General features: G+C 39.9%; 1 protein-coding gene across 1 annotated transcript in view; it reads right to left on the bottom strand.

The window, feature by feature from the left end:
- Positions 1 to 26,318, bottom strand: part of LOC124796117 (hemicentin-2-like) — a 790,202-nt gene that overhangs the window by 158,424 nt on the left and 605,460 nt on the right. The window contains exon 7 of the mRNA XM_047260206.1: positions 9,821 to 9,971. Within this exon, the coding sequence (XP_047116162.1) occupies positions 9,821 to 9,971 (151 nt within the window). The remainder of the gene's footprint in view (positions 1 to 9,820; positions 9,972 to 26,318) is intronic.

The raw sequence follows: 26,318 nt of genomic DNA, 5'->3' as shown, positions 1-26,318 counted from the left end.
GCGTCGAATCATGCAGGACAGATACTGTGTCTCGAACAAACGCGAAAAAGGAGTAGGTTTTTTCGGGACCCCAAGTTTTATTTCTTCTTCACAGACCATTATCATCAGGTATGCTTACTATCATTACTTTCTCATGCCTTTCATTCGCCCTTGTCCTCCCTCGCCATATCCCGCTACATGCTTCATTAAGCCTTGCAGGTAATCTTCCAACATTCCATGGATACATCCAAACTTCTTTAGCTGTTGATCTTGGACGTATTTGCCAGATGCTTTAGAACTAAATTTTTTCAAATGACTCTCTTTCAGATCCTTTCACTGGTACTGTTCTTTTCCGTTTTCCTCATGTTTTCTACATTCTGGAACTGACGTTACTCATTTCCCGAGAGTGGCTGCCTTTGTTCAATGTCGCTACCTTTACCGCCTCAGTATCTCTTTGTTGTCGAAAGGAGTTCAGCTGACTGCATTACAAAGACGGCCCGTTGCCTCTTCTGTATCCCTAATTACTTTTTCCACTCACTCAGATGTACTGATTACACACCCCAAATACTTACATTTATAAATCTCTCGTAGTACCTTTTCCTCACGTGTGACTTTCTTCCTTGTAGTTTATTATTAGTGTTTTTGTTTAGTCGAACCCTGCATTCGGAAGGACGACGGTTCGAACCCGTCTCTGGCAATCCAGATGTAGGTTTCCTATGTTTCCTATGTTATCCTCAAGCCCCAGTGGTAGCCCCAGTTCCCGTCAGTTCACCGAAGTTAAGCACTGTTGGGCTTGGCTAGAACCTGGATGGATGACCGACTGGCCTGCCGAGCACTGTTGGCAACGGAGGTGCACTCAGAGCTTGTGAGGCAGATTGAGGAGCTACTTGACGGAGAAGTAGCGGCTCCGGTCACAAAATTTGAGAACCGCGGAAGAGCGGTGCGCTGACCACATGTCCATCCATGTCTGCATCCAGTGACACCAATAGGCTGAGGATGAAGCGGGGGTGGGTCAGTACCGTTGAGTCGACACCTGTTCGGAATAGTAGTAGTAGTGATATCCTCAAATCGGTCAAGGTACACACCGGGATCGTCCCATTGAAAGGACACGGCCGATTTCCTTCCACATAGTCGAAAAATTCCGACCTTGTTTGCGTTTCTAGTGACCCCACATCATAATTTTCGATTATTAGTTTCTTTAGTTTTCTATCATATGCCCTCACTATGCAGTCAAGATACCCTGCAACGAGCAGGGGACTGAGGCGACAGTCTCCTTGACCTGTAATGTACTCAGCAGAGAACAAACATGTTTTAATTGTTTAATGGTCAAATGTGCATCAAGTCTCCGTATAGATCTACATAAAGTCTGACTAGCGACACTTCAAGAAATTCCATATAAGAGCTCTCGGAACCCTGTTGGAGCCGGCCGAAGTGGCCGTGCGGTTCTAGGACCTGCAGTCTGGAACCGTGAGACCGCTACGGTCGCAGGTTCGAATCCTGCCTCGGGCATGGATGTGTGTGATGTCCTTAGGTTAGTTAGGTTTAACAGACTAATGACCTCAGAAGTTGATTCCCATAGTGCTCAGAACCATTTGAACCATTTGAACCCTGTTGGATAACTGCTTCATATTCAGAAATGAGGAATTATTTTTCTTTAGAAATTTTTGATTGGCTACCCACTAAATACGAGATCTTAGAGGCCTACAGTTGAGTAAGTGCCACTCTTTCCTCTAACTGTATTGGTAATTACATAAATGGTATACGGCAAGAAAACTGCGTGAATGATTACTACAGCTTTGTTTTACGCCGTTTCTGTAAAAGACTGTGATACATTTGTTGATTTTAAACGCAGGGTGTACTACCACAGGCACAAGGGCGCTAGTGCTCTGGGGCAAGAGAGGGATGTGTGTCCTCCGCCTCCCCCCACCCCCACCCCCCTATTCAGTAACTCTCATGGAAAGAAAATGATTTAAAAGTTGATATTGCGCAGGTTTTTTACAGGGTCGAAAGGGAAACTTTTTTATGGCAACTTAAAAGTCGCCATTCGTCCTGCAGAATATTACAAGTTCCTCATATCTCCATGTCTAACATCTCCACCTCCCCTATAAACTACCTTATTTGTGCCCTTGCGCAAGCAACCTCGTCGTTTCAGAAACAGAGTAAGTGAGCTGCGCTGAAATAACTGGAGGGCGCGCACAGGACAGCCAATAAGGTGGGTTCTGGGGAATGGCGGATGAACTGATGTAGCAGACAATTCACAGGAAAAACAGTTATCACTGGTAAACGTAATCATAATGAATGTGATTATCGCCGAAATCAGGAAGGTGGATGTTTGAAAAATGTCAGCTGGGCCTGAATGATCGCATCGATCCCGCAGATAGGAGGACAATATGGGTAAGAAGCAAAATTAGTGACAAGAAAGCTTTACAGCCTGAACATAAGCACAGTTCACTAGTGATAACGGTCATCTATTTGTTTCCCTAAACAGGTATAATGTAATATTAAGATTAGAACAGTGGAAAAAGTGATACCACTGGAACAGGGTGAAGGTGCTCTTCGACCATGAATGATATTACCGTTATAAATCTACTACATGGTTATAGTAAGATCTATAATAATTTACATTCATTTATATGTCACGTACGCAATTTACTCGAAGCCTTACATCGAAGCCCCAACACATTTAAACAACTGCTTTGCCACAAAGTTTTGCATGTCTTCCCCCAAATGTCACCTATTTCTAAAGTTCCAATAAAATATTTAATTTATTCCACTTGTTTCTTTCTAATTATTGAAATCAGACTTTAACCTTTACTTTCACAATTGAATTTGGAACTTCTTTGGCTTTTTTTTTTATTTCACAGTTCCTACAGCTGCTTCTCCGTTGAGTTGGGTTTCTTGTTTCTGTCTCGCTTTTAATTGCTCGTACTTCCCAATGCATCAATGGCGACCAAAGATTTCCAACGTAAGAAATCACCCTCGGTATGCCAACGGCCTTGCCAAGAAAGGCGGAGAAGCGGACAGAGGTTCAGGGCACTCTCTCGCATTTGGAATGGAAAACTGCCTCGAAGCGACGGAAGACTCAGCAATGATCAACGGCATTGGGATGCAAAAGGCAATGGAAACATCTACATTACAGATATGTAACATGTATTCACAGGACATGTGGCCTATAGTTCAAAACAGTTTATGATCATCTCTACATTGGAAAAAGATGCCGGACTAGTCCCGCATTCGTATCTCCGGGAGGGGACAGCCAAAGGAGAGGTAACCACGAAAAAAATAATGAATAACTGACGATTGGGTAGGGCTCTGCGGTCGGCTCGTGCAGTGTCAAAAGTTTGAACATAGTACGGAAGAGAGAAAATCTGGAATGGGAGATAAGAAGGTTCAGTCTAGATATGACAGGGGCAATGAAGTGAAGACGAGAATTTCTACTCCGTCGAGTATGAGGTAATGTCGACAACAGCAACAGATGTAATAACGGTAGTAGGATTCGTTGTGAATAGGAAGGTAGGGCAGAGAGTGAGTTAGCGTTCACAGCTCAGTGATAGGTTTGCTGTCATCAGAATCGACAGCGAACAAACAGTAGTTTAGGTGTACGTGACGACGTCGCAAGCAAAGGATGAAGAGAGAGATGAAAATCGAACAGTCACAGAAGAGTAGATTGGGGTTGCAGGGGAAGGACTAGAAGAAAGATGTAGGGAGACTAAGGCGCTTGGAAGCAGGAATGAGAGAGGAGAAAGACTAATGGAGTTGCGCAATATATTTCAGCTACCAGTAGCAAATACGTAGGCGAATACTCTGTGCAAGAATCGCAGGAGAAAAGGTATACTTGGAAAAGTTCTGGCGTTACGGGAAAATACCACTTGGATTACATCAGGGTCAGGCAGAGATACCGAAATCGGATATTTGATTTTATGGCGGACCAACATGTAGACATAGACTCAGATCAAAATTTTGTAATGATAAAGAATGGGGTGAAGTTTAAGAGATTACTCAGGAAGAATCAATGCCGAAATACGTGGGATACGGACGTACAAAGACATGAAGAGATAGGCTTGAAGTTCTCTGAGGCTTAAATTACCGCAATAATGAATAACTTAGTGGGCAGTTCAGTTAAGGAGGAATGCATGTTACAGAAACGGGCGCACTGAGAATTTGGAAAGAGAAACATACATACAAGGAAGGTAACTGCGAAGGAACCAGGGGTACCGGTAGAAATACTTCATGTGATCGGCGAAAGACGGAAGTAACACCAAATGTTCAGGGAAGCTCATAAATACACTTCAACAAGTCACCTGAGAGAGAAAAAAATTGGAAGTGCTGGGAAACTAAAGCGAAATGGCCACATGAGAAAAGTGAAGAACTCTGAAGACTGCCTCAGCACATAAAAATGCCAAAACAACTTTCGGTGAAATTAGAAACAAGGGCGACGACATTAAGATCCAACGGTAATTCCACTCTTAAATACAGAAGAGAGAGTGGATGGGTGGAAAGCGTACATTGAAAGTCTCAGAGAGGGAAGACTTGTGTGATGACGCGATAGAAGTAGGAACAGTCAAAATTTAGAAGAGCTCTGGATTACTTTTATTCAAATAAGGCAGAAGGGATAGATAAAATTCCATCAGAATTTGGAAAATTTGTGAAGTAAAATCTAGATACGCTCGTAGGATCTACTGATCTAGAAAAAGCGTTCGGTAATGTAAAATGATGCAAGATATTCGTAATACTGAGCAAAACAGGGGTAAGCAAAAGGGAAAGACACTCAATGGTGCAATATGTACAAAATGCAAGGGGGAACATAAGACTAGAAGGCAACGAAGTGCTTGGATTAAGATGGGTGTAAGCCAGGGATGTAATCCTTTGGTCCTACAGTTCAATCTATTCATCGAAGAAGCAATGACGGAAATGAAAGAAAGGTTCAAGAGTGGGATTAAAATTAGAGGTTAAAAGATTTCAATGATAAGATTTGCTGATGACATAACTATCCTTAGTGAATGTGAGGAACAGTTACAGGATGTGTTACATGGAGTGAACTGTGTGATGATAACAGAATATGGATTGACAGTAAAGCGAAGAAAGACAAAAGTATTTGGGAGTAGTAGAAATGATAACAGCGAGAAACTGAATATCAGAACTGAGGATCACAAAGTAGACGTAGCTAAGGAACTCTCCTACCAAGGTAGCACTGGCAAAAAGAGCATTCCTGAATATGAGAAGTCTAGTAATATCAAATATTTGCCTTCTGAACACAAGAGAAACGTAGCATTTGAGATGTGGTTCTAGAGTGGAGTGTTGACATTTAGATTGACTATGTAAGAAATGAAGAGGTTCTCCGCAGAATTCGAGAGAAAAGGAATATGTGGAGAACACTGACAAGAAGAAGAGGCAGGATGATAGGACATGTGTTAAAACATGTGAAAATGATTTCCATGGTGCTAATTCGAGCTGTAGAGGGTAAATTTTGTAGGGTTCGGTAGATGTTGGAATTTATGAACTAAATAACAGAGGAAGTAGGATGTAATTGCTTCTCTGAGATGAAATGGTAGGCACTGGGGAGAAAATCATTGTAGGCTGCATCAAACCAATCAAAAGACTGAAGAAAGACACACAAAAAAAGAATCCACTTCGTGATTCGTGTACCAGCTCAGTTATGACGAGCTTTTGGTTACCAGGATCATTAATTGCTCACTGATATTCCAGGATGTAATGTGCTGTGAACAATGCGAGTCTAATTTTTTTGCTCTTGGTACACTGAATCACGGTTCTCTCTGCCTTATCAGTATTTTTCAAAGTGGTGGTGGCATCAGGGTGAAAATTGCTCCTCTTTGCACGGTTGTAGATTTCTCTGCAAATCCTATACATTGTTCTCACTAACGCCGTTTTCCTCTGTTGTAGGTTCTTGGCAATCTGAATGGATGTGATGTTGTCACGTTCCTTCCTTGGTTTATTAATGGCTCCATGAGGTGAAGAACGACATATTGCCCCAACGGCTAGTTGTTTGGTCGGCCTTCCACCATACTAACGTTCGAAAAAGCATTTTAAACGTATTGGATTTCACGTCTGCAGCTGTCTAAAGCTTGAGTCCGTATTTGAAAAGTTCCTTTTACAGAACCTGAGTGCACCTGCACTTTGCTTTGCTCGGAAATAAAGGCACACCAGTGGTAATGTTCCCATCTTAGCGGTAACAATGGAGGCAGTTTGGCACCAACTTTATCGAAATTTCAGAAATAAGAACGAACTTCTCACTAGGAATAAGTTTTGTTTCGGATGACTTGTTATAGAAACAGAGAACTCTGGTAAGTTCGCTGAATGTGTCTCTTGTCTTTTTATCCCCTATGAAATGAAGCACCCGAGGAACGTGACAAAAGATCATCCTGGAAAACACGTGTAGTACAAAAAGCACCTCTGGCATACATGATCCCAATCATTGTCAACGATATGGTGTTTCTCATTTCATTCTGAGCATTTTATTCTGTGCATTCTTTAGTTTCATCAAAAAAGAGTCAGAATGCACTGAAGGCGGATTCTTCCACTCGGTGATAGGTATGAGCAGTGCGCCATCCTCTCCCTTTCGGGACGCTCAAAGCAGTCCAAGTGACAGCACGATAGCCAATGTCCATCCGTTCCGTCTCGAGCTATCATTTTCACTGCTACTCAAGTTAATTCTTGGGACCACCGTGAAAAGAACTGAAACAGGGTCATATATACTAACTCCTTCCCAGTTTCCTTATTTCACCCTCAGTCTTCTCTGGCAGAAAATCACCGCTAGAATCCGGTAACATTATCATATTCAGTTTCTGAGTCCTCCAGAATACACGAAATGTTTTCATTAGTGCGACCACGCTGACGTGACGCGACTGAAAACGATTGTTAAAGGCAGAAACCTCTATCTAACACAAGCATGGGCAACGTTTGGTGACCCACGTACTTGACTCAGTTACTTCAGCTCACAGGCTGGCTCACCACGTAGCGTGACAGCAGCTCTCCCGAGACCATAACTAATGTTTATGGGGTAATGCACGGATATGAATGGCACTCATTTTCCAGCATGCCACGTCAACAATTTGAGCTTCAAATCACTCTCTTTTAGGGGTGCATTGTGATGACTGGGTGTTGTGTGCTGTCCTTAGGTTAGTTAGGTTTAAGTAGTTCTAAGTTCTAGGGGACTGATGACAATAGATGTTTAGTCCCATAGTGCTCAGAGCCATTTGAACCATTTGAGGGTGCATTCATTTCATGTTCACGTCGTCCTCAGTCCGTGGCTCGTGGTCTTGCGGTAGCGTTCTCTGCCACGAGATGACTGGGTGTTGTCCGTCTTTCATCATCATTTCATCCTCATTCACTCGCAAGTCGCCGCGAGGGTCTCCCAGCCACCAGTGCCATACGCTCATTATTATTATTATTATTACCTCAGATGATTACATTTATTTACATGTCGAAAACATTGCTTCTACGATTCTGTACAACAGCTGTCTGAAAAAATCCCGTTGCAGAATTGTGCAACGCCGTTAGCAATGAAACAGTGTCAACGCTAAAAAAAATGTAAGCATCTGAAGATGGAATGCCAGTCATCTTCAAATGTTATCATGGAAGAACAAATGCCTTTAAAAGCTAGTGGTTGCAGCTAATTCATTAGTAATTACATTCAGTTTTAACAGCTGCATTGTTGTAATGCGTCCTCAGAGGACATGAATCATTTACTAATGTTAATTGCAGAAAGAATAGAAAAAATACGGCAATGAGACAGGAAATCTCAGTCGACAAGCAGTTAGGAATAAATTTATCATATTTTGGCCACAGATAGGTTATTAAAGAGTTTAAATTTTAATGTGTTACATCCAGAAACAGCATTATCATGCTTTTTTTTCAAATGTTTGTCCGAAAACACTTCTAATGATTCATCTCATAGTATTGGTTTGTTTTAGTAACACTGAATAAATTGAGTCATTTTTTGATCATTTTAAAAGTTGAAAAATCTACATCGCCTGCACTTAGCAGTTATCCGCTGCATTACACAGAAGGCAAACTAGAATAACGCTAGCGACAGAATGCTGAAAATTCGAAATTGAGCCACGCACAGTGCGACCGCCTCGCGCTCTCCAACGAATTTCTTCAGCTGGCCGGATTCAAACCAATTGCGAGTCGAGTCCGACCCGTGGATCACCGGTCGCCCGTACGTGACTTAACAGATGTAATGATAACAGCAGCAACACACTATGGAAACCTTCTCGATAATACATATGTCGTCTTTGGATTGTTGAGCAAAATATTGCAACTCAAGTAACTTTGTAAACATAATGACAACAATGTACGAGTACTAAAAGGCAGTTACGCCAGGATTCATTTGACCGTTCCGGCTGTTCTAAGTATAGGAATGAAATTTCTATAAAATCGGAAAGTTCAGCAAACTGCAGTAGACTACTGTTAAAAGTAGATGAAATGAGGAAAAGTCACTAGTCTGGTGGAAATACGTTAAAAACTCACTTCTTTATTGCGCCAATAAAAGTTGAAATGTTAATTTTGTACCATTTCACTGTTATAACTTTAACATGTAGGATTCAAACTTTTCAGATGCAAGAAAGATGTTTTGAGAGACTGAAGTACGAAGGTATGCAATTATACCTACGGAAAAATTCGCTAGAGAAAACGAACAAGATATTCATTTAAAATTTTTGCAGATAATAAAATCTAGACGACCAACGTTAGAGAGGCAGGCTTAAGGAAAAGTTCATCTAAATGCCATGTCATTAAGACTGACATTACAAAGAGAGAAGTGAGTAAGAAACAATTTGGTAATCCGTAAGCTGTAAGCTAGAAACATGTTGTGCGATTGTGTAATCTGCTCTGTCAGGGAGAATTCCCGGAATACAGATAGGAGTTGAATTAATATTGGAATAACAGCTAGGAGAAAAATTCCTTTATCTGCAGGAATATATTCAGTCTTCCCCAGTACGCATTACTACGGGAAAACGATAAAAAAACGAGGGCTTGCTCAAAAGTAATGCCTAAGATTTTTTTATGTGAAAACTCTTAAAGCTTTTTAAACAAAACGAACGTTTCATAGTGAAACATTGACCTAAAATGAGGGAGCAAGTAGCGCTAACATTGTTCTTTTGTTATGTCTTGCGTAAAACAGATCGTCCTAGCACCCCATAACAGATGGCGGTTGAAAAATACACTTCACAGAGTGTTTTCACACAGTACGATCAATGCCGTTGTAAATATTACCCGAGTATGACAAAAATGCTGTAGAATGTAAACGAAGATTAGAATTTTATGTCCTGTCGACAATGAGGTCATTAGAAATGGACAACTAGTTAGGAGTATAGCAGTATAAGGAACGTAATCGGTCATGCCTTTTCTGAAGGAACCATCGTGGCGTTTACGTTAAGCGCCTACGGGAAGTCGCGGAAAATCCTCAACTGGCTGGCCGGACGAGAATTTCAAGAGCCGTTCGGTAACCTCTGTATCATGTCGCTCCGTTAAAAAAGGAAAAAGGGAGGAAGTACTGTATGCTTAAGCACCACCTCATTATTCTCATCAGCCTCCCGATTCACATTTGGACGCTAGAACATCGTGTAACATTCGCGATCCTTTAATGAGATATTTCTGCGTCCGATACTGAGAGAATAACAGCGGTAAGAACGTCGCGTCTTTTCTAGAGCTGAAGCCCACCTCTTACCTCGATCTGTGACGAAGGCACCGTATTTTTAGTATGTAAAAAACCGTGGCTTGGATGAAATTTGAAAGGGGGGGTTGGAGGGGATGGATCACTCTGAAAAGTAGCTGTTGCTAGGAGTTTAGAGTTACTGAGTTGGTATGTTGCGCTACTCACAGACTACGTTGAGATGCAGCTGCGCCTCGAGACCAGAGGCCGGGATGCGTGGATTCTCGGCGTGGCAGCGCAACACGTGGCCATCATCGTCAGGCAGAGGTTGAAACGTCAGCCGGCTCAGCACCACCGTCTCGTTGCCGTCAGTCTCCACCTGCAGAAAAAGGAATGTTCCGTGGCACTCTCAACCACGCAAGTGGGTTTCCGTGTATACCAATTACATATAGGAGCATGAAAAAGAAACTCCGAAAATTGTAACTCTGGAGCAAAAATAAAATCACGTTCATAATAAAATTTACATTTAAATTATGCAAGTAAAAGTAGATATCACGTGAATGTGTCGGTAAAAGACAGTGATCATTTAGGAGAACTCTGTTTTATGGGTATTAATCCGTGGTCCAAGGCCTATTATTGTTCTCCTAACGCCGGAGACATGATCAACGGCTATGAAGACTAAGGTAGAAGCTTCAAACGTAAACAAGCGTAGCAAGATAGGAGTTCAGGGTGTAACAACCCAAGGCTGTCTCAATGTTGTTAATTAAATAGTTCGATAAAGCATTCTTAGAAGCTGAATCGGCCGTCACCACTTTTGGTTGAATTCTAGCGATTTTCAGCTCTTGTTCAGAAACTAAGTTTTTAATTATTTTCTCCTGGTGTGCTATTTCAGGAAGAATGGTGTAAGATTCCCTTGTAAACCATACACGACTTGCTTTTACCCATTACGACAAGAATGGGAAGGGTTTCATCGACAACAGTTTTCCTATACCATATCAGGCATGGTAATGTGTTGTTTTTTGATGCTTTTATATTTTTGTCTACCCCCTTATATGATGCACACACTATAATGGCTGTATCAGTAATCGAAGTGTAGCAAGATTGTGAAAATTTTTTGTGTGATTTACAAAAAAATAGTTTCAATTCAAAAATGTTATCAGCGTGAAAAATTAAACCGAACGGTATTGTATAAAGTAAAAATATGTTTTAATGTAATAAATCATGTTCTCAAAAATACAATGAATATTTATTTTAGTGAAAATAGCCTCATACGTATTTCTGATTTGTATAAACTTCGGTGTTATTATTCACACCTTTACTGCGATGTTGTGAGTTGGAAGTTGGTTTCAAAAGAAGAAATATGGTCGCTCATAGTTAGAAGCTGACTGCTATAAAACTACAACTTAAAGAATGAGTACTTAAAAAAATAAATCTGGAAAAGTAATTCGCTATTACTTGTGTCAAGTGCAAATAGACTAGCTCCTTTCTACTTAGTTCAAAAATTGTGTCAGTTCCGTGTCTTCTTAGTATTCTGTTGATCGAACGTTGATTGGTATTCTCAATCATAGAAAAACTTTCCCTTTAGTTAGCTGCTCTAGATGTTTTAAGATGTAGTGGCCTGTTTGGTAGAAGTTCTTCTAAAAGTAGTTCTTAAGTGATCAAGATCTTCCTTCAGATGCTCACAGCAACATTATTTTAACTCCGTCCACCGCCAATTTAATAGCTGCTCTTTTCCGCTTGGAAAGTGTTGCTTGATGGTTTCACATTAATAATTGTTATATAACTTATTATAACAAAAGACATAGAGTATTGCATACATCAGCTTCCTACTGTGTTTCGCATCCTTCAGTTGCAGGTTGAAATATGAGCTATAATTATTATTCCTGTTGGAAATATTTTTAAGGGGCTCCGGAACGCCCTATACTTGCAATGTTAAAATAACGCTTATAAATTACATCTTTCCTCACAAAGTATTTGAGGTAGGAAGTTGAACTTTTTACAGATTATTTATTGGAATATGGGCTACAACTTAACACAGGGATTTTACAAAATTTTAGTTCAGTTATTAAAGATGATTTTTTTTTCAATTGTAATGAAAATTCACAACATTTTTTTGCAATTTTTTATTTATATATCCAAAAATATACAGTTTTTTGGAAAAAGGCTGTGTTAAAGTATGCAGAAGGTACTGTGTAACATTTACTGAAAGTTTGAAACAAATATGTTTGGAAGATCCTCAGAAAACATGTAATTAGTATGAGAAAATAAAAGTTTTGGGAATCGAGCGACAAAGATTGGATTAACTTTTTAGTGCATTCCAGGTCCATAGGATGGATTATCTTCATCACCTGCAAACTCCTCCTCCAGCTTCCTCTTGTTCCTCCTCCTGCTTACTCTTGCTTGTATTTCTAGACTCTTTACAGCAGTGTCTGCAGCCCGAAGGCGTTCCTTGTCTAAAGCAAGCATCGCTCGTACAATGTTATAACCTATCTTCATTCCCATATTTCTAAATACCTTGCACCTTACAATGTTGCCATCATTGAAAGTCGCAACAGCATCATACACACCAAAGTGAAGTGTTTCTATTCCAACAAATACAGTCTTAGGGATTCTCGACCATATAACACTATTTACACTGTCATTGTGGTTTTGAGTTTTTCCGTGAATACACTTTTTCAACAGTTCAGGTGCTGCTAAGTCTCTGAAAATAGGTTTTATCACCTCCATTATTGCATGAGGCAGACTATGCTTATGAGTGTGCACTTCACCAGTTAGCAATCCTTTGTTATATTTACACCAACTGTCTTCTTCTTTGGGACACAAGCTATGTTGGGGATTTTCATCGGTTGAAGAAGTATGAAAAAAAGAGCCCAAACAGCCTTCCTCATTTCGTCGACACTTTGTGTATTTTGCCTAATAGCCATTCCATAATAGTTCTGTATTTTGTCAATTACACTGTCAGTTAACCTTCCCTTCCCATCCAACCCTTTACCATCACTGAGTTTTTGTTTTTTGTACGAAGCTTTCAGTCGCCGAAGTCTTGTTCCCATTCGCTTCTGTACGTGTCCAATACACTCAAATTTCTGCGCTACAACATCATCACCATAGGGCTTCAGTCCTTGAACATGCTTGAAACTTTTAGAATCACCGTCACCAAGGTAATTAACATATCGCACTTTATCACACGCCTCAGAACGCTGGAATATACTGGCAACACCAGCCACTTCCATTCCTCCACTACTGCCACTATAGTTAGCTTTGCAATTATTTTCGTATGTACCTTTATATTTTTGTGGACATCTACAATACTTTGATATTACTGCTACAACTAAAACTTTCTCTGTGTACATACTGGTGGCAGATACTACACCATGAAGAGATGTGTGTCCCCGTTTATGCCAGGTACCGTCGAACGCTGCAGTCAAATCTCTGTTATCATTATTTTCCATTACTGCCTCTTCCACAGCGTTCTTCATAGATTCTATACAGACATCTTCTACTTTAGACCCTATTAATTTATTATAGGTCGTAAACTTGGTTGTGGGATTTGGAAGATTCATGATGCCACAGAAAATTGCACCTGCAGTAGCACCCTTACCAACTGAACGCAAGGAATAAACAAATCTAATGTTGTGTTCGTAGATTTTGCTACCATTTTCTTCAGTTGCAGTTACTACAACACTGTTCCAAAAGGTGGTCATGTATGAACACTTATCACATTTCACTTGTATTTCATTAGCAAGTCCTACGTACTTTATTATGGAGAGTTCCAGACCAACTTCACTACAATGAATACATCTTACACAGTTTGAAAAAATTCCTTTGAGAACCGACATATCAAATATTTCATTCACATCCGATTCGCCCATAAAACATTCATAGTTTTCACTCATTGAACCAAGCTTCTTCTGTGAAGTATTTTCTTTCCCACTTTGACTGCTATGGGCAGGTGTACTTGAGAGGTTAGGTTCACTCACTTGGTTATCGTCTTTATTGTTTACAGTAATAACACATACCTTTGGCTTTCCAACATTTCTCCTTTTCTTAAAAGCCTTCAGAGGATTTCTAATAACTTTAGTTTTACTCATTATTATACTTCAACAAAACAGAGACTCAAGAAACAGAATTAATTACCAATATTTTCGAGATAACGACAGAGTAAATAAACATGAAACAATCGACAATCACACCAGCGATATATATTGAACCATTGCAGGTTAGCCACAACACATACTTTATCTCACATCACTAAAATGTACCTGCTGAACACGGACATTAATAATAACACCATTTGACAGCAGTTTAACAGCGCCACAGTGGGTCACGCCCATGTAGAACACATTTCAAAAAAAATTTAAAAATAGTTGTAGTCTTCGGAATTGAATAAATTATATATCTATTAAAAGGTAATAATCTGCAGATTCAGAAAACGCAAAAAAGTAAAAATTGAACTTTTCATGATTTGGAGCCTTTCCGGAGCCCCTTAAGTCTTAAAGCCAGAAACGGCCTACAAAAGTAAATACTGTTTAATAATTTTTTTTGCCAGATAGGTGGGTTATCAACTCCATGAACGTAGCACATAAAGCACAAAACATTAGTATAATGGAAAGAACTTAAAGTCACTATTGTAAAATCATTACCAACTTTACTAAAGTTTTACTTTTAATTTCTGGATGCTATGTTTTGTGTAAAAATGTGATGGTGAAAACCATAAAACGAAAATAGTTACAGTAAGTAAAGTTTCCCTTATAGAAGTACAGATCAGCTTTGTGCACCATATTTATCGAGTACCTAGTTTCCACTACAGAAGTGTGAGTGTGGTAGGGTGCCATTAGCATTTCAAGTTAAGGAGAAAGTTTGTTCAGATTGTTAATGGCACGAGTCAAATATCATTACAACAGTGACACACACTTTCGCAATAAGGAAAGGAGGGTATCTGGTATCGTAAAAGTCGAAATGTTTAACCTCTTCATGGACTGTGATGCCCTCACTTCCTTTCACCTAACCGAAGGTTCCATGTACTGGAACATGTTTGCAGTCCGCTAAAGCTCATGCGCACTAGTTAATCTAAACACTGGAATGGAACATACTCCCTCAGAATGTGATGACCTAAGTAGCATCATTACTTTGACTTCTTTTTTTATTAACTGAAATTACGAGAGGCCTATTCATACATTTTATCTCGTTGTTTCAAAGAATTGCTGGTCAATTTCAACAAACGTTTTGCTGACCGGACTACCCGTCACGTTGCTGCAGTGGGCGAAAACTACTCAGCTACTCAGAATGACGGAATACTTTTCAGACGACCTGAGTCGAATACGATGGATCAATAGAGCTGTAACACAACGAAATTGTTCAAGATACTGTAACACTTACATCTTCATCACCATCATCGCCATCCTTCCTTGACTCTATCTACTTTTACCATTTTGTTGTAGTTGCAGTAATTCATTCCACTGCTAACACTTCTTAATGCTGGTGTCCTGGGTCTGCCTCTCGAATTTTTCCCAAAATTTCTCTCCCTTCGTAAACTATTACGTAAATCATCTGTTCAATTAATTGGGATTGTCTTCTCTGTATTACGTTAACGAATATCCTTTTTCCTTTAATTTCTTTGGTATTTTGTCCATTAAATTTTATTTCAGTACTGGGTGTCTCTGTTACTCTCCTGCAAATCCACATGTTTAATGAATGTAATTTTATCTTGTCTTGCTTCCCGAAGATTCACTCTTCACAACCAAAACTTATTTCATCTTGATGAACTGCTCTGTCGTCTCTATATTAACATTGTTGTTTGTTAATAAATTGTTGTTATCTCAGAGTACCTGTTCCTTGTAATATCCATTACACTTTTGTTGTTATTTGTTATTCTATTTCATAAGTAGAAAAATTTATTTACTTTCGTATCGTTACATTATTTCCTATCCTAATATTTGTCCTTACTTGTCTGTAATCGTTATTTTAGTTCTTTTTGTGATTTTTTTCAGTTTGTGGTTATTCAATGCATCAGGAAAGAGTTGGTGTCCTTTTCATAATCAATTAGGCCTATTGTATCAGGAGAGAATTGAAAACAGTGGATTTGTTTACCATAGATTTTTATCCCTTAGGTGCTACTTTTCATTGTCTGTATTACTCTTTGTATAAATAAATTTAATAAATAAGGAGAGACTAGACAATATCGCAGTACTGGTGCATATAAAAACTTCTAGAAACAGTCGCAAACCTTAAGTATGTAGAAGTGTGTATCTAGTCATGTGTAAATCAGATGAAAGATTCGAGGAAGTTACAATCATGGTTAGGAAATGTAACTAAAGCATGAAAGATGTCCCCCACAAATCCCTAGTTAGACTTCTTTAGATCTGTTCGCCGGTCTATAATAGCTACCAAGTAGGATTAATGGAAGAGATGTGGAAGACCCATATACGAGCAACACGCTCGTCACGGACTTGTTTTGTCGCAATGAGATTGCCATAGAGATGCCAATTAAACAACACTGTGAGACTACTAGAAAGGAATTGTTTTTCGCAAACTGCTTACGGAATCCTGGAGTAGATATTACAGAATAAATCAATAAATATATCTCTTCCCCTCAACATATTTCTCTAATAATAATCATAACGGCAGAGAGAGTGAGATATTCAGAAATACGTAGAAGGGTAAAGACAGTCATTTTCCCACGTACCATGTACAAACCGAATAGCAAGGGAGGAAATACACTGCAGCGTTATGTACTCTCCGCCAGACGGCCAATGAAGCTTGTGCAGTACAGATGTAGTCGGAATGATATGTTCGTCACAATATGAGAGTATATGTGCACGAAGTTAGTCCGCAGTTTTATTGAATACTTCCGTTTTATTGTACGTCAAAGAACATCAACTTGCTAAAACACGTGAGATTTGTGACGCTGTAGGTTTGATCAGGATGACATCGTTTTAATAATCGTTAGCGTTTAGTAGAGAAACCTCTTTCTCTCAGTTCACTCATATATCTTGAACTTGTATCGTATGTGTTATTGCATGTTGCTGTAGTTGTTCGTGTTGTTGTTTGGTCTTCAGACTAGTATGATGCAGCTCGCCATAGTAGTCTATCCTGTGCAAGCATCTTCCTTTCGAAATAACTACTGCAACCTAAATCTATTTGCACCTGATTTCTGTGTTCATGCTTATGTCTCTCTCTACAACTTTGAACCCTACTGTCTCTCCATTGCCAAACTGACTATTATTGATGCTTGAGACTGTGTCTCATACCCCGAACCCATCTATTACAAACATTGTGCCGTAAATTTCGTTTCTCCACAGTTCGATTCTGTATCACCTCATTACTATACACAAATCAAAAAATGATTTGCATCACCCCGGTTCCCAGAACTCCTGAAGGTAGACGTTGGCTGTGGATATTCTATCATAGACTCCGTCCCTTTGACTGTTCAGATATATCACTAACCCCTCCCAAAATGTAAACAGCCGTGCATAAGTAGTGCCTATTAGACGGAGGGTTCCGACAGCCGATCAGCTCCAGTCATTCCACCACGAAGGAGGTACACAGCTCGTGCTGTTTGTAGTTCAACCATACCTAGACGGTCAATACTATCGCGGTTCGATCGCGTCCGCATTGTTACTTTGTACCTGGAAGGGCTCTCAACAAGGGAACTGTCCAGGCGTCTAGCAGTGAACCAAAGCGATGTTGTTCTGACTTGGAGGAGCTACAGAGAGACAGGAACTGTCGCTGACGTGCCTCGCTCAGGCCGCCCAAAGGCTACTACTGCAGTGAATGACCGCTGCCTAGGGACTATGGCTAGGCGGAACCCTGACAGCAACACCACCATGTTGGATAATGCTTTTCATGCAGCCACAGGAGGTCGTGTCACGACTCAAACTATGCGCAAGAGGATGCATGATGCGCAACTTCACTCCCGCCGCCCATGGCGAAGTCCATCTTCGCAACCACGACACCATGCAGCGCGGTAAAGATGGGCCCAACAACATGCCGAACGGACCACTCAGGATTGGCATCACGTTCTCTTCATCGATGAGTGTCGCATATGCCTTCAATCAGACAATCGTCGGAGACGTGATTGGAGGCAACCCGGTCTGGCTGAACGCCTTAGACACACTGTTCAGCAAGCGCAGCAAGGTGTATGTTCCCTGCTGTTTTGGAGTGGCATTATGTTGGGCCGACGAACGCCGCTGGTGGTCATGAAAGGCGCTGTAAACGCTGTACGATATCTGAATGCCATCCTTCGACCGATAGTGCAACCTTGCAGCATACTGCGGAGGCATCCGTCTTCTTGGACGACACTTCGCACCCCCATCGTGCACATCTTGTGAATGATTTCCATCAGGATAACGACATCGCTCTACTAGAGTGGTTAGTATGTTCTCCAGACATGAACCCTATCGAACATGCCTGGTATGGATTGAAAAGGGCTGTTTATGGACGATGTGACCCGCCAACCATTCTGAGGGATCTACGCCGAATCGCCGTTAAGGATGGGACAATCTGGACTGAGAGTGCCTTGATGAACTTGTGTATAGTATGCCACCACGAATATAGGCATGCATCAATGCAAGAGGACGTGCGGGTATTAGACGTATCGGTGTGTACAACAATCTGGGCCACCACCTCTGAAGGTCTCGCTGTCTAATGGTACAACACGCAATGTGTGGTTTTCATGAGCAATAAAAAGGGTGGAAATGATGTTTATGTAGATCTCTATTCCAATTTTTTGTACAGGTTCCAGAACTCTCGGAACCGAGGTGATGCAAAACTTTTTTGATGTGTATACGATTTACTTACTGAACCTTCAGCAATCTTCAACAGCACAATCTTTTTAAATATTCTACACCCTCTTGTCTGAATTGCTTGTCCCCCATATGTTACCCATGTTCAAGGCTACACTCCTTCTTACAAAAAATTTTTCTTAACTTTTAAACTTGTATTACATGTTAACAAATTCCTTTTTTTTAGAAACATTTTTCTTGCTAATGCCAGTTTGTATTTTATATCATCGTTACAACGGTTGTCATCTGCTATTATGCTGCCGAGATAGCTAAATTCATCTACTGCTTTTAGTGTGGTCTTTCTAGTTTAATTCCGTCAGCGTCGCCTGACTTATTTCGACGACATTCCTTTACACATTTTTATTTTTGTTGATATTTATCTTTTTATCTCTTTTTAAGACTATCCACTCTGTTAGACTGCTCTTTCACATCCGTTGCCGTCATCGAGAATCTTTAATTTCTTCTAATAGACGGCATCTATGTTTCCCCTAGACATGCATGCATGTTTCTACCGTCTTCCATTTCCCCTCTAACCGATCGTTCTTCATTTTTTCATCAATCTCATTTTTTATGCGTCTATATTCTTTTTCGCTTGCTTCATGTGCCGCACTTTTCTGTTCTCTCGTTTCCACAGTTAAATTCAGTATATCCTGTGTTAAGGATTTCTACTTTTTTTTATCTATGTGATTCTCTGCTGTCTTCACCATTTCATCCCTCGACGATTTTATTGTGTTCCTTTCCTCTTTCAAAGGTTTTTACAATTCCATCACTTATAATGTTTTAATGTGCAGTTCATAACCAACAAATTAAAGGTAAAGGCCGCGTCTGCTCCTGGAAATTCCTTCCCCTTTAAAAAAATGCTTACGAAATCTCTGTCTTACAATTATGGAAACATACAGTCTCCTTAAATGGTTCTTATATCAAGTATTTCCAATGAGTAATTGTGTTCTGTGCAAAATCCTGCGAGTGGCTTTCTCCCTCCTTACTATCCCTCCAGTCGATTTTCTCCTACTATTTGTGCTTCACTTTCTTTCCGTAGTGTGGAATTCCAGTCACCCATCAGAATTAAATATTTTTTCCTCTTTACTGTTTTTATAATTTTCTCTGTGTCCTCATACATTCTTACAGTCTCTTCTTCATCTGCGGAGATAGAAGGCAAATAAACCTGTACTACGGTCGCCTTACTGGCACTCTAACCTGGGGCCTGTTCCTTTCACTGAAAGTGCTCCACCAACTGAACGTTCCGAGCACGACTCAAGACCTTCCCTGAGAGCTTTACTTCCGATGTTACCTCGCCTTTTACCTTCCGAGCTTTACAGACATTCTTCCGTCTTATTTTCACGAATTTCACTCCTCTAAGAAGAAATATGCTCAGATATGGCTTACGTACATTTTCACAATGAAATTTTCAGTGTGAGCTGATGTGAAACTTTCTGGCAGATTAAAATTGTTTGCTGGAATGGGTCTCGAATTCGATACTTTTGCCTTTCGCTGCCATGTGCTCTAACAACCATGCTACCCCGGCATGCCACACAACGTGTCCTCATTGCATTACTTCTGCCTGTACTTCATTTTCTACTTTCGGGTGCTCGAGTAGCTGAAACTCAGTACTAAAAAAATTGTGTGAATTTCTCATCGATCGAGTTGGAAAGATGTTATATGACGTCCGCACCCAACTACTGGCGAAAAAAGACGGAACTATGAAGAAGAAGAAAAATAAGTTGCTTGAGCACCTGCAGGCAGAAAACAAAGGTCCAGGTTTCTAACACCGGTCCAACACATAGCTTTAATCTGCCAGGTAGTTTCGTATAAGCACTCTAGAGCGAAAATTTCATCCTCTTAGTACTGTCGTGGGACTTGGATTGCCCTACGATAAATTTTGGCTAAGCTGTTTATAGTAGGATAACCTATTATTTTATTCATTTTGGAACCTTCTCCTGCAAGACCCGTAAGACCCGTATAGGACTTTGTGCTGATAGCCCTACACTGACCTCATCAGATGTCCCTTTCCGCCTGAAATGCACTTCACTAATTCCCACTTTATATAAATTCAACGCATTGAATTTCTGACCTGTCTATCCGAATAATTAATGTAACGTTGCACGCTGCGTCCCGTAGGATCCCAGTATTGTTTCTATAGATGACGACATTGTCCTGAGTAGTCTCCACAGCAGCTCCGAATGAGGAGACTGACTGAGGAATGTTTCACTAATGAGGAGGCTATCATCATTAAACCATATGACAGAGCAGCATACGGGCAATAAGAAAATGAAGGTTGCAATTTCCCCTTATTTGCAGCAAAGCTATGCTGGCTGATGTTCCAAGGCAGATCAGCTAATCAGACCAGTTGCTTTTCACCCACTGAAACTCCTGCTGCCCTCACGGTGTTGTCTTGCCCTTCACAGATAAGCATCCCTTGTGATTGCACCTATGGTACGGTATTTGTATCGTTGAGGCATGCAGAGCGCCCCACTAAGGCAAGGTAGATGGTTCAAGAGGGGAAATACGCGTGAAATTATAGTTGCTAGCACTCGAATTATTTTGAGTGAGTTAATTTGAGCTTATCTTGGAATTTAATGTCAGTATTCCACTGAACGCCTAGCACATGAGAAATAAGATCATCGGCAATATGAAGTTCTACAAACCAGAGAAATTATATAGAATGTATTAAAATGATTTCACATAAAAAGTGGGCCTCCAAACTTAAAAATAATTGCTGAGCACCGTCTGTCACTGAAACTTAGTTTATTATAAGGCTTTATTTATTAGTAAAATGAAGAGCCAAAGAAGTTGTTCCTTATGATGGTGTTTGTGTAACCGTAATATCAGGATTAAGAAAATAATTTTACAGAAATGTTTCACCTAAATTTAGGTGTGCATGATGAACCTGCCTTTCGCGCAAGTTTCATTTTTAGAGAATACATTTAAGCCATCGACTGCGTTAGTCGACCACATTATTATTGCACATGGGAGTGAGGGCTGTTCGTTCGGTTTATCGTGAGTATTTATCGTCATATTGCACGAGGACCCGCCGAACCACTTGACAGTATATGCACAACTGTTTTAAATCATTCACAGTACTAATATTTTCCTTCGTCACCACTGTATTCGTTTAGTGTAACGTCATTACGTGTTTCCGACGACGGCCACGGGAGGCCAAGTGCAATAATATCATCGTTGGGTAGTAACAGTGAAGTAATAAACATATTTTCACAAATGGAGTCACTTTGATATGGAGTCTAGAGCTCTGCAGGTAGCACTGAATTAAACACGGTGGTGACCCACTACATGGCAGCCTTTGTTTCTCTAAATGAACGCTCTCTCTGACAGAACGCCATAAACCCAACTGACACGTTTAGTAAGACAGTACTGCAGTAACACAATATTGGTTACACGTAATATTACTGCCAAAGCATTATGTCCATCACATATCATGATACACAGCAAAGCGTAATTTGGCAATTTGGGTCCAATTGTTAATTGAAACAGATAGCTGCATTAGTGACATTTTAGGTTATCTGTAAATGTAAATGTCATGTTGGGGACATAAAGCAAACTGAAATAAATTTTGAAATAGTATTACGAAAGTTCTTTACGTAATTTATCGCAGATTAAAATAAGACGATCAATGAGGTAATACAGTACTTCTTATTTTTGGGCCACGTGTCAAAACTGCTGAGAGTGTAGACTTCAGTACTGGCTCATAAACTTTCTCTCAGCGATTAATCATTTTCGGGTACTTGATTTTAGAGATTTGGAGATGCTGTTTTATACCGTCAATATCAAATGTAAGTAGATATGGTAGTTTCAGAATCCAGTGTAACTTCTGACGCAGGAATGGGGCGTCTTACCCCCCACTTAAGTCACTTCCTTAACAGTAAATCAAACAACCTAATATTAACTTAATATTTTACGATTAATTCTACATTCGGTATAAGCCACTAGTTGCAATGATCTCGTTGAAAGTCTGCTATCATAGTTAGGAAAATTATACTGCGTCATTACGAATAGTGTAGGAAAATTAGCGCAAAATCAAAAATATCGGTGACTGGTTTTGTGGAACGCAGTGTATCTAACTGAGTAGAGCACAAACCTTGAAACGTCCAGATCAATGACAGTGTCTTCATTCGAATAATACGAGACGCTTATGGTAAACCTGGAAACTAATTTATTAGGTTCATACGCCTTAACTGTCTCAAAACACTCTTTCTATCTTTTGGATCAGCGCATTTGGCAACCCATTGGTCTTTACGATCATCATAGATCGTCATTAAAAACGACAGAAGAACAAGCTCATTTAAGTTTGACATCATGAAAGGACAATTTGCGTCGGATATTAGAATATCGGGAATGCAGATCAAAATTCTTGTTCAAAAACGCTCCAAGAATTGTGATCTGCATGTGCGACATTTTAATATGTTCAAAAACAAGTTCTCTGTTTATCTATCGGAAACATTTGCGTATCACTGTAGAAACGACATACACAAGACGTCAAAAATTGCCTACTTGCACACAAAGAACACATTTCCTACCTATGCTAGACTTATCGCGTCGTATTTGAAACTAGTGAACGACTTTTGCTGGTCGTACACGACATTATTTTGTCACGTTGAACTGGTAATACGGTACTGCTCACAAACCTATGATTTACAACTTGTGAATAATCTTCTAAATTAATATTTGAGGAGCGTACTTGTTACAGGTTGGAATACCATACTTACCTCCCATTTCAATGTTTCCATGGCAAGTATATGTGGATGAGCTAAGACACTATGCCCTGAAACGTTGTGAAAGTAGTTGTGGATATGCACTTTGGAAATATCTGATTGCAGCTGCTTCTATTCCCTTAACGGCAATCACTCAATTTTCCGAAAATTCTTCCACGCTCCTCAAAATGAGTCATAGCGCTGTCGTCAGATTCAGCGGCATTTCCTACGTCTCAACAAAATTTTTGCTAATATGTGCTCGTGTGTCACCGAGGTTGGTCTACCGTTGTTAATTTTATTCTTTTCGTTTCGGTTACGAGTTATCTATGACAATTTAGAATTTTCCTTTTGTCCAGCAAATTAAAAAGGAGCGACAACTGTTGTTGCATAGAGCGGATGCATTCCATTGATATCTTCTAATTAGCTCAGTGTCTAACAATGTCACAGTACCTTACATATAGAGAGGGTGTGCTACTGAAACATCAATGTACATCATTTCTGATACAACTTTCAACTTGAATTCGCTTTTCAGTTTTGCGTTTCTTCGCGTTATACTCAATACGAATACATATTGCAGTTGTTATATATTACTCGCATACAAGATCATACTAGCCTCCTTCCAAACCATCACACTGTCACAGATTATATGTCGCTGCCAAATTCGTGGTAATGACACGCTGTGAAGAAACCTAAGTGCAACTGAGTGACGATTAAAGTGTCAAGCGTTTTTCAGAGTATTTAAAACACACTGAATTAATAACTGATAATAACGTAGCATCACTTTCTTACACTACTGGAAGTGTGATATTTTTACCAAAATATTTCGACAGCGTTGGTCTGCTCTTCGAAATTCCTACAACACTCTCCAGGAGGTTACAAAAGAGACACATTAAATAATATTTAACATAGAAATTATACCACATTATAACTCTCATAATAACAAGTATCATACTATAAAAACTGATTTTATGGTGACGTTTATGGTCGTTATACGAATTGTGTAGGGGATCCCTGGAAGAACGGATAATACTCAGGAATATGACAGAAATGAGAAATTGAAGCAAAACTCTTTATACGAACATATGCACTATTCCGAAGGGTTTCCGTGACAGAACACATGTAATGTACTTTATTATCTATCTTCAGTATTATCCAGTATATCGTCGCACTTACAAACGAATTACTGCGTTTCACAAGGTATCAGTTGAGAGATACATACTATTTCACATTTTGACCTCTGACCATTTCGTGCACGTCATACAACAACTGTTATACAGATGACAATAAATGTTCGAATGTGCAGTTGCGCACTCTTGACAGAACGTATTGTTTTCGTCTCTGTGTCTCACTGCCTCTACACATTCCATTTGAAGCCTAAGGGCCGAATCATCCACGATGCCACCAAACGATTCATCGCGAGTATTCACCTTTTGCCTTTATCCAGTACGATTCACAAAAATCTAATGGAGTAAGATCTGAAGATCTTGGTAGTCAGTTAATTGTACTAAAATGAGAAATACAGCAGTTGGAATAAGAGTGGTCTGCATATTCCCTCACAATGTCTGGTGAAATGTGAAGGGTTTCCGTCAACCTTAAAGTACATTGCAGTCCTCGTGGTCAACGGAACGTCCCCAAGGTGTCCAACAAAAATGCACGTAATTCTGTTCCGTCATTCGATTTTCTAAAGTCACTGAATCCACAAACATTTTAGGGATCATACTGTAGCTAATATTGATCGATAAACGAACTTGGAACTTGGTTTCCTCTGAAGTATGCGGGTTCTAGAGCGACCATCTATGATTATTACGAGTATTTTTTATTGCATACCATAACTTTGCTTCATAAGCGAGAAAAATCTGTGGAAGCAAATAACGATTGTTAATTGTTGTTGCTGTTGTTGTTGTGGTCTTCAGTCCAGAGACTGGTTTGATGCAGCTTCGCATGCTACTCTATTCTGTGCAAGCTTCTTCATCTCCAAGTAACTACTGCAACCTGCATTCTTATAAATTTGCTTACTTTAATCATCTCTTGGTCTCCCTCTACGATTTTTACCCTCCACGCTGCCCACCAGTACTAAATTGGTCATCCCTTGATGGCTCAGAACATGTCCTACTAATCGATCCCTTCTTCTGGTCAAGTTGTGCCACAAATTCCTCCTCTCACCAATTCTGTTTAGTACCTCCTTATTAGTTACATCATCTACCCATCTAATCTTCTGCATTTTTCTGTAGCACCACATTGTGAAAGCTTCTATTCTCTTGTTGCCTAAACTATTTGTCGTCCTCGTTTCAATTCCATACGTGGCTACACTCCATACAAATACTTTCAGAAAAGACTTCTTGACGCTAAATCAATACCGGAGGTAAACACATTTCTCTTCTTCAGAAACGCATTCCTTGCCATTGCCAGTCTACATTTTATATCCTCTCTGCTTCCACCGTCATCAGTTATTTTGCTCCCCAGATAGGAAAACGCATATACTACTTTAAGTGTCTCATTTCATAATCTAATTCCCTCGGCATCACCTGATTTAATTTGACTACACCCCATTATCCTCGTTTTGCTTTTGTTGATGTTCAGCGTATATCCTCCTTTCAAGACACTGTCCACTTCGTTGCGCTGCTCTTCCTGGTCCTATTCTGTCTGCGACAGAAATACAATGACATTGGCAAACTTCAAAGTTTTTATTTCCCCTTCATGGATTTTAATTCCTACTCGAAATTTTTCCTTTCTTTTCCTTTACTGCTTGCTCAATATACAGATTGAATAACATCGGGGATAGGCTACAACCCTATCTCACTCCCTCACCAACCATTGCTTCCCTTTCATGCCCCTCGACTCTTATAACTGTCATCTGGTTTCTGTACAAATTGTAAATAGCCTTTCGCTTGACCCCTGCCACCATCAGAATTGAAAGAGAGTATTCCAGTCAACACAGTCAAAAGCTTTCTCTAAGTCTACAAATGTTAGAAACGTAGGGTCAGTATTGCCTCACATGTTCCAACATTTCTACGGAATCCAAACTGATCTTCTTCGAGGTCGGCTTCTATCAGTTTTTCCATTCGTATGTAAAGGATTCGTGTTAGTATTTTGCCACCGTTGCTTATTAAACTGATAGTACTGTAACTTTCACACCTGTCAACACCTGCTTTCTTTAAGATTGGAGTTATTATATTCTTCTTGAAGTCTGAGGTTATTTCACCTGTCGCATACATCTTGCTCCGCAGATGGTCAGAGCCC

The sequence above is a fragment of the Schistocerca piceifrons genome, chromosome 4 (assembly GCF_021461385.2).
Source record: "Schistocerca piceifrons isolate TAMUIC-IGC-003096 chromosome 4, iqSchPice1.1, whole genome shotgun sequence".
In the NCBI taxonomy this organism is placed as follows: Eukaryota; Metazoa; Arthropoda; class Insecta; order Orthoptera; family Acrididae; genus Schistocerca; species Schistocerca piceifrons.
The sequence above is the reverse complement of the archived record's forward strand: the minus strand, read 5'-3'. Positions and strand labels throughout refer to the sequence as shown.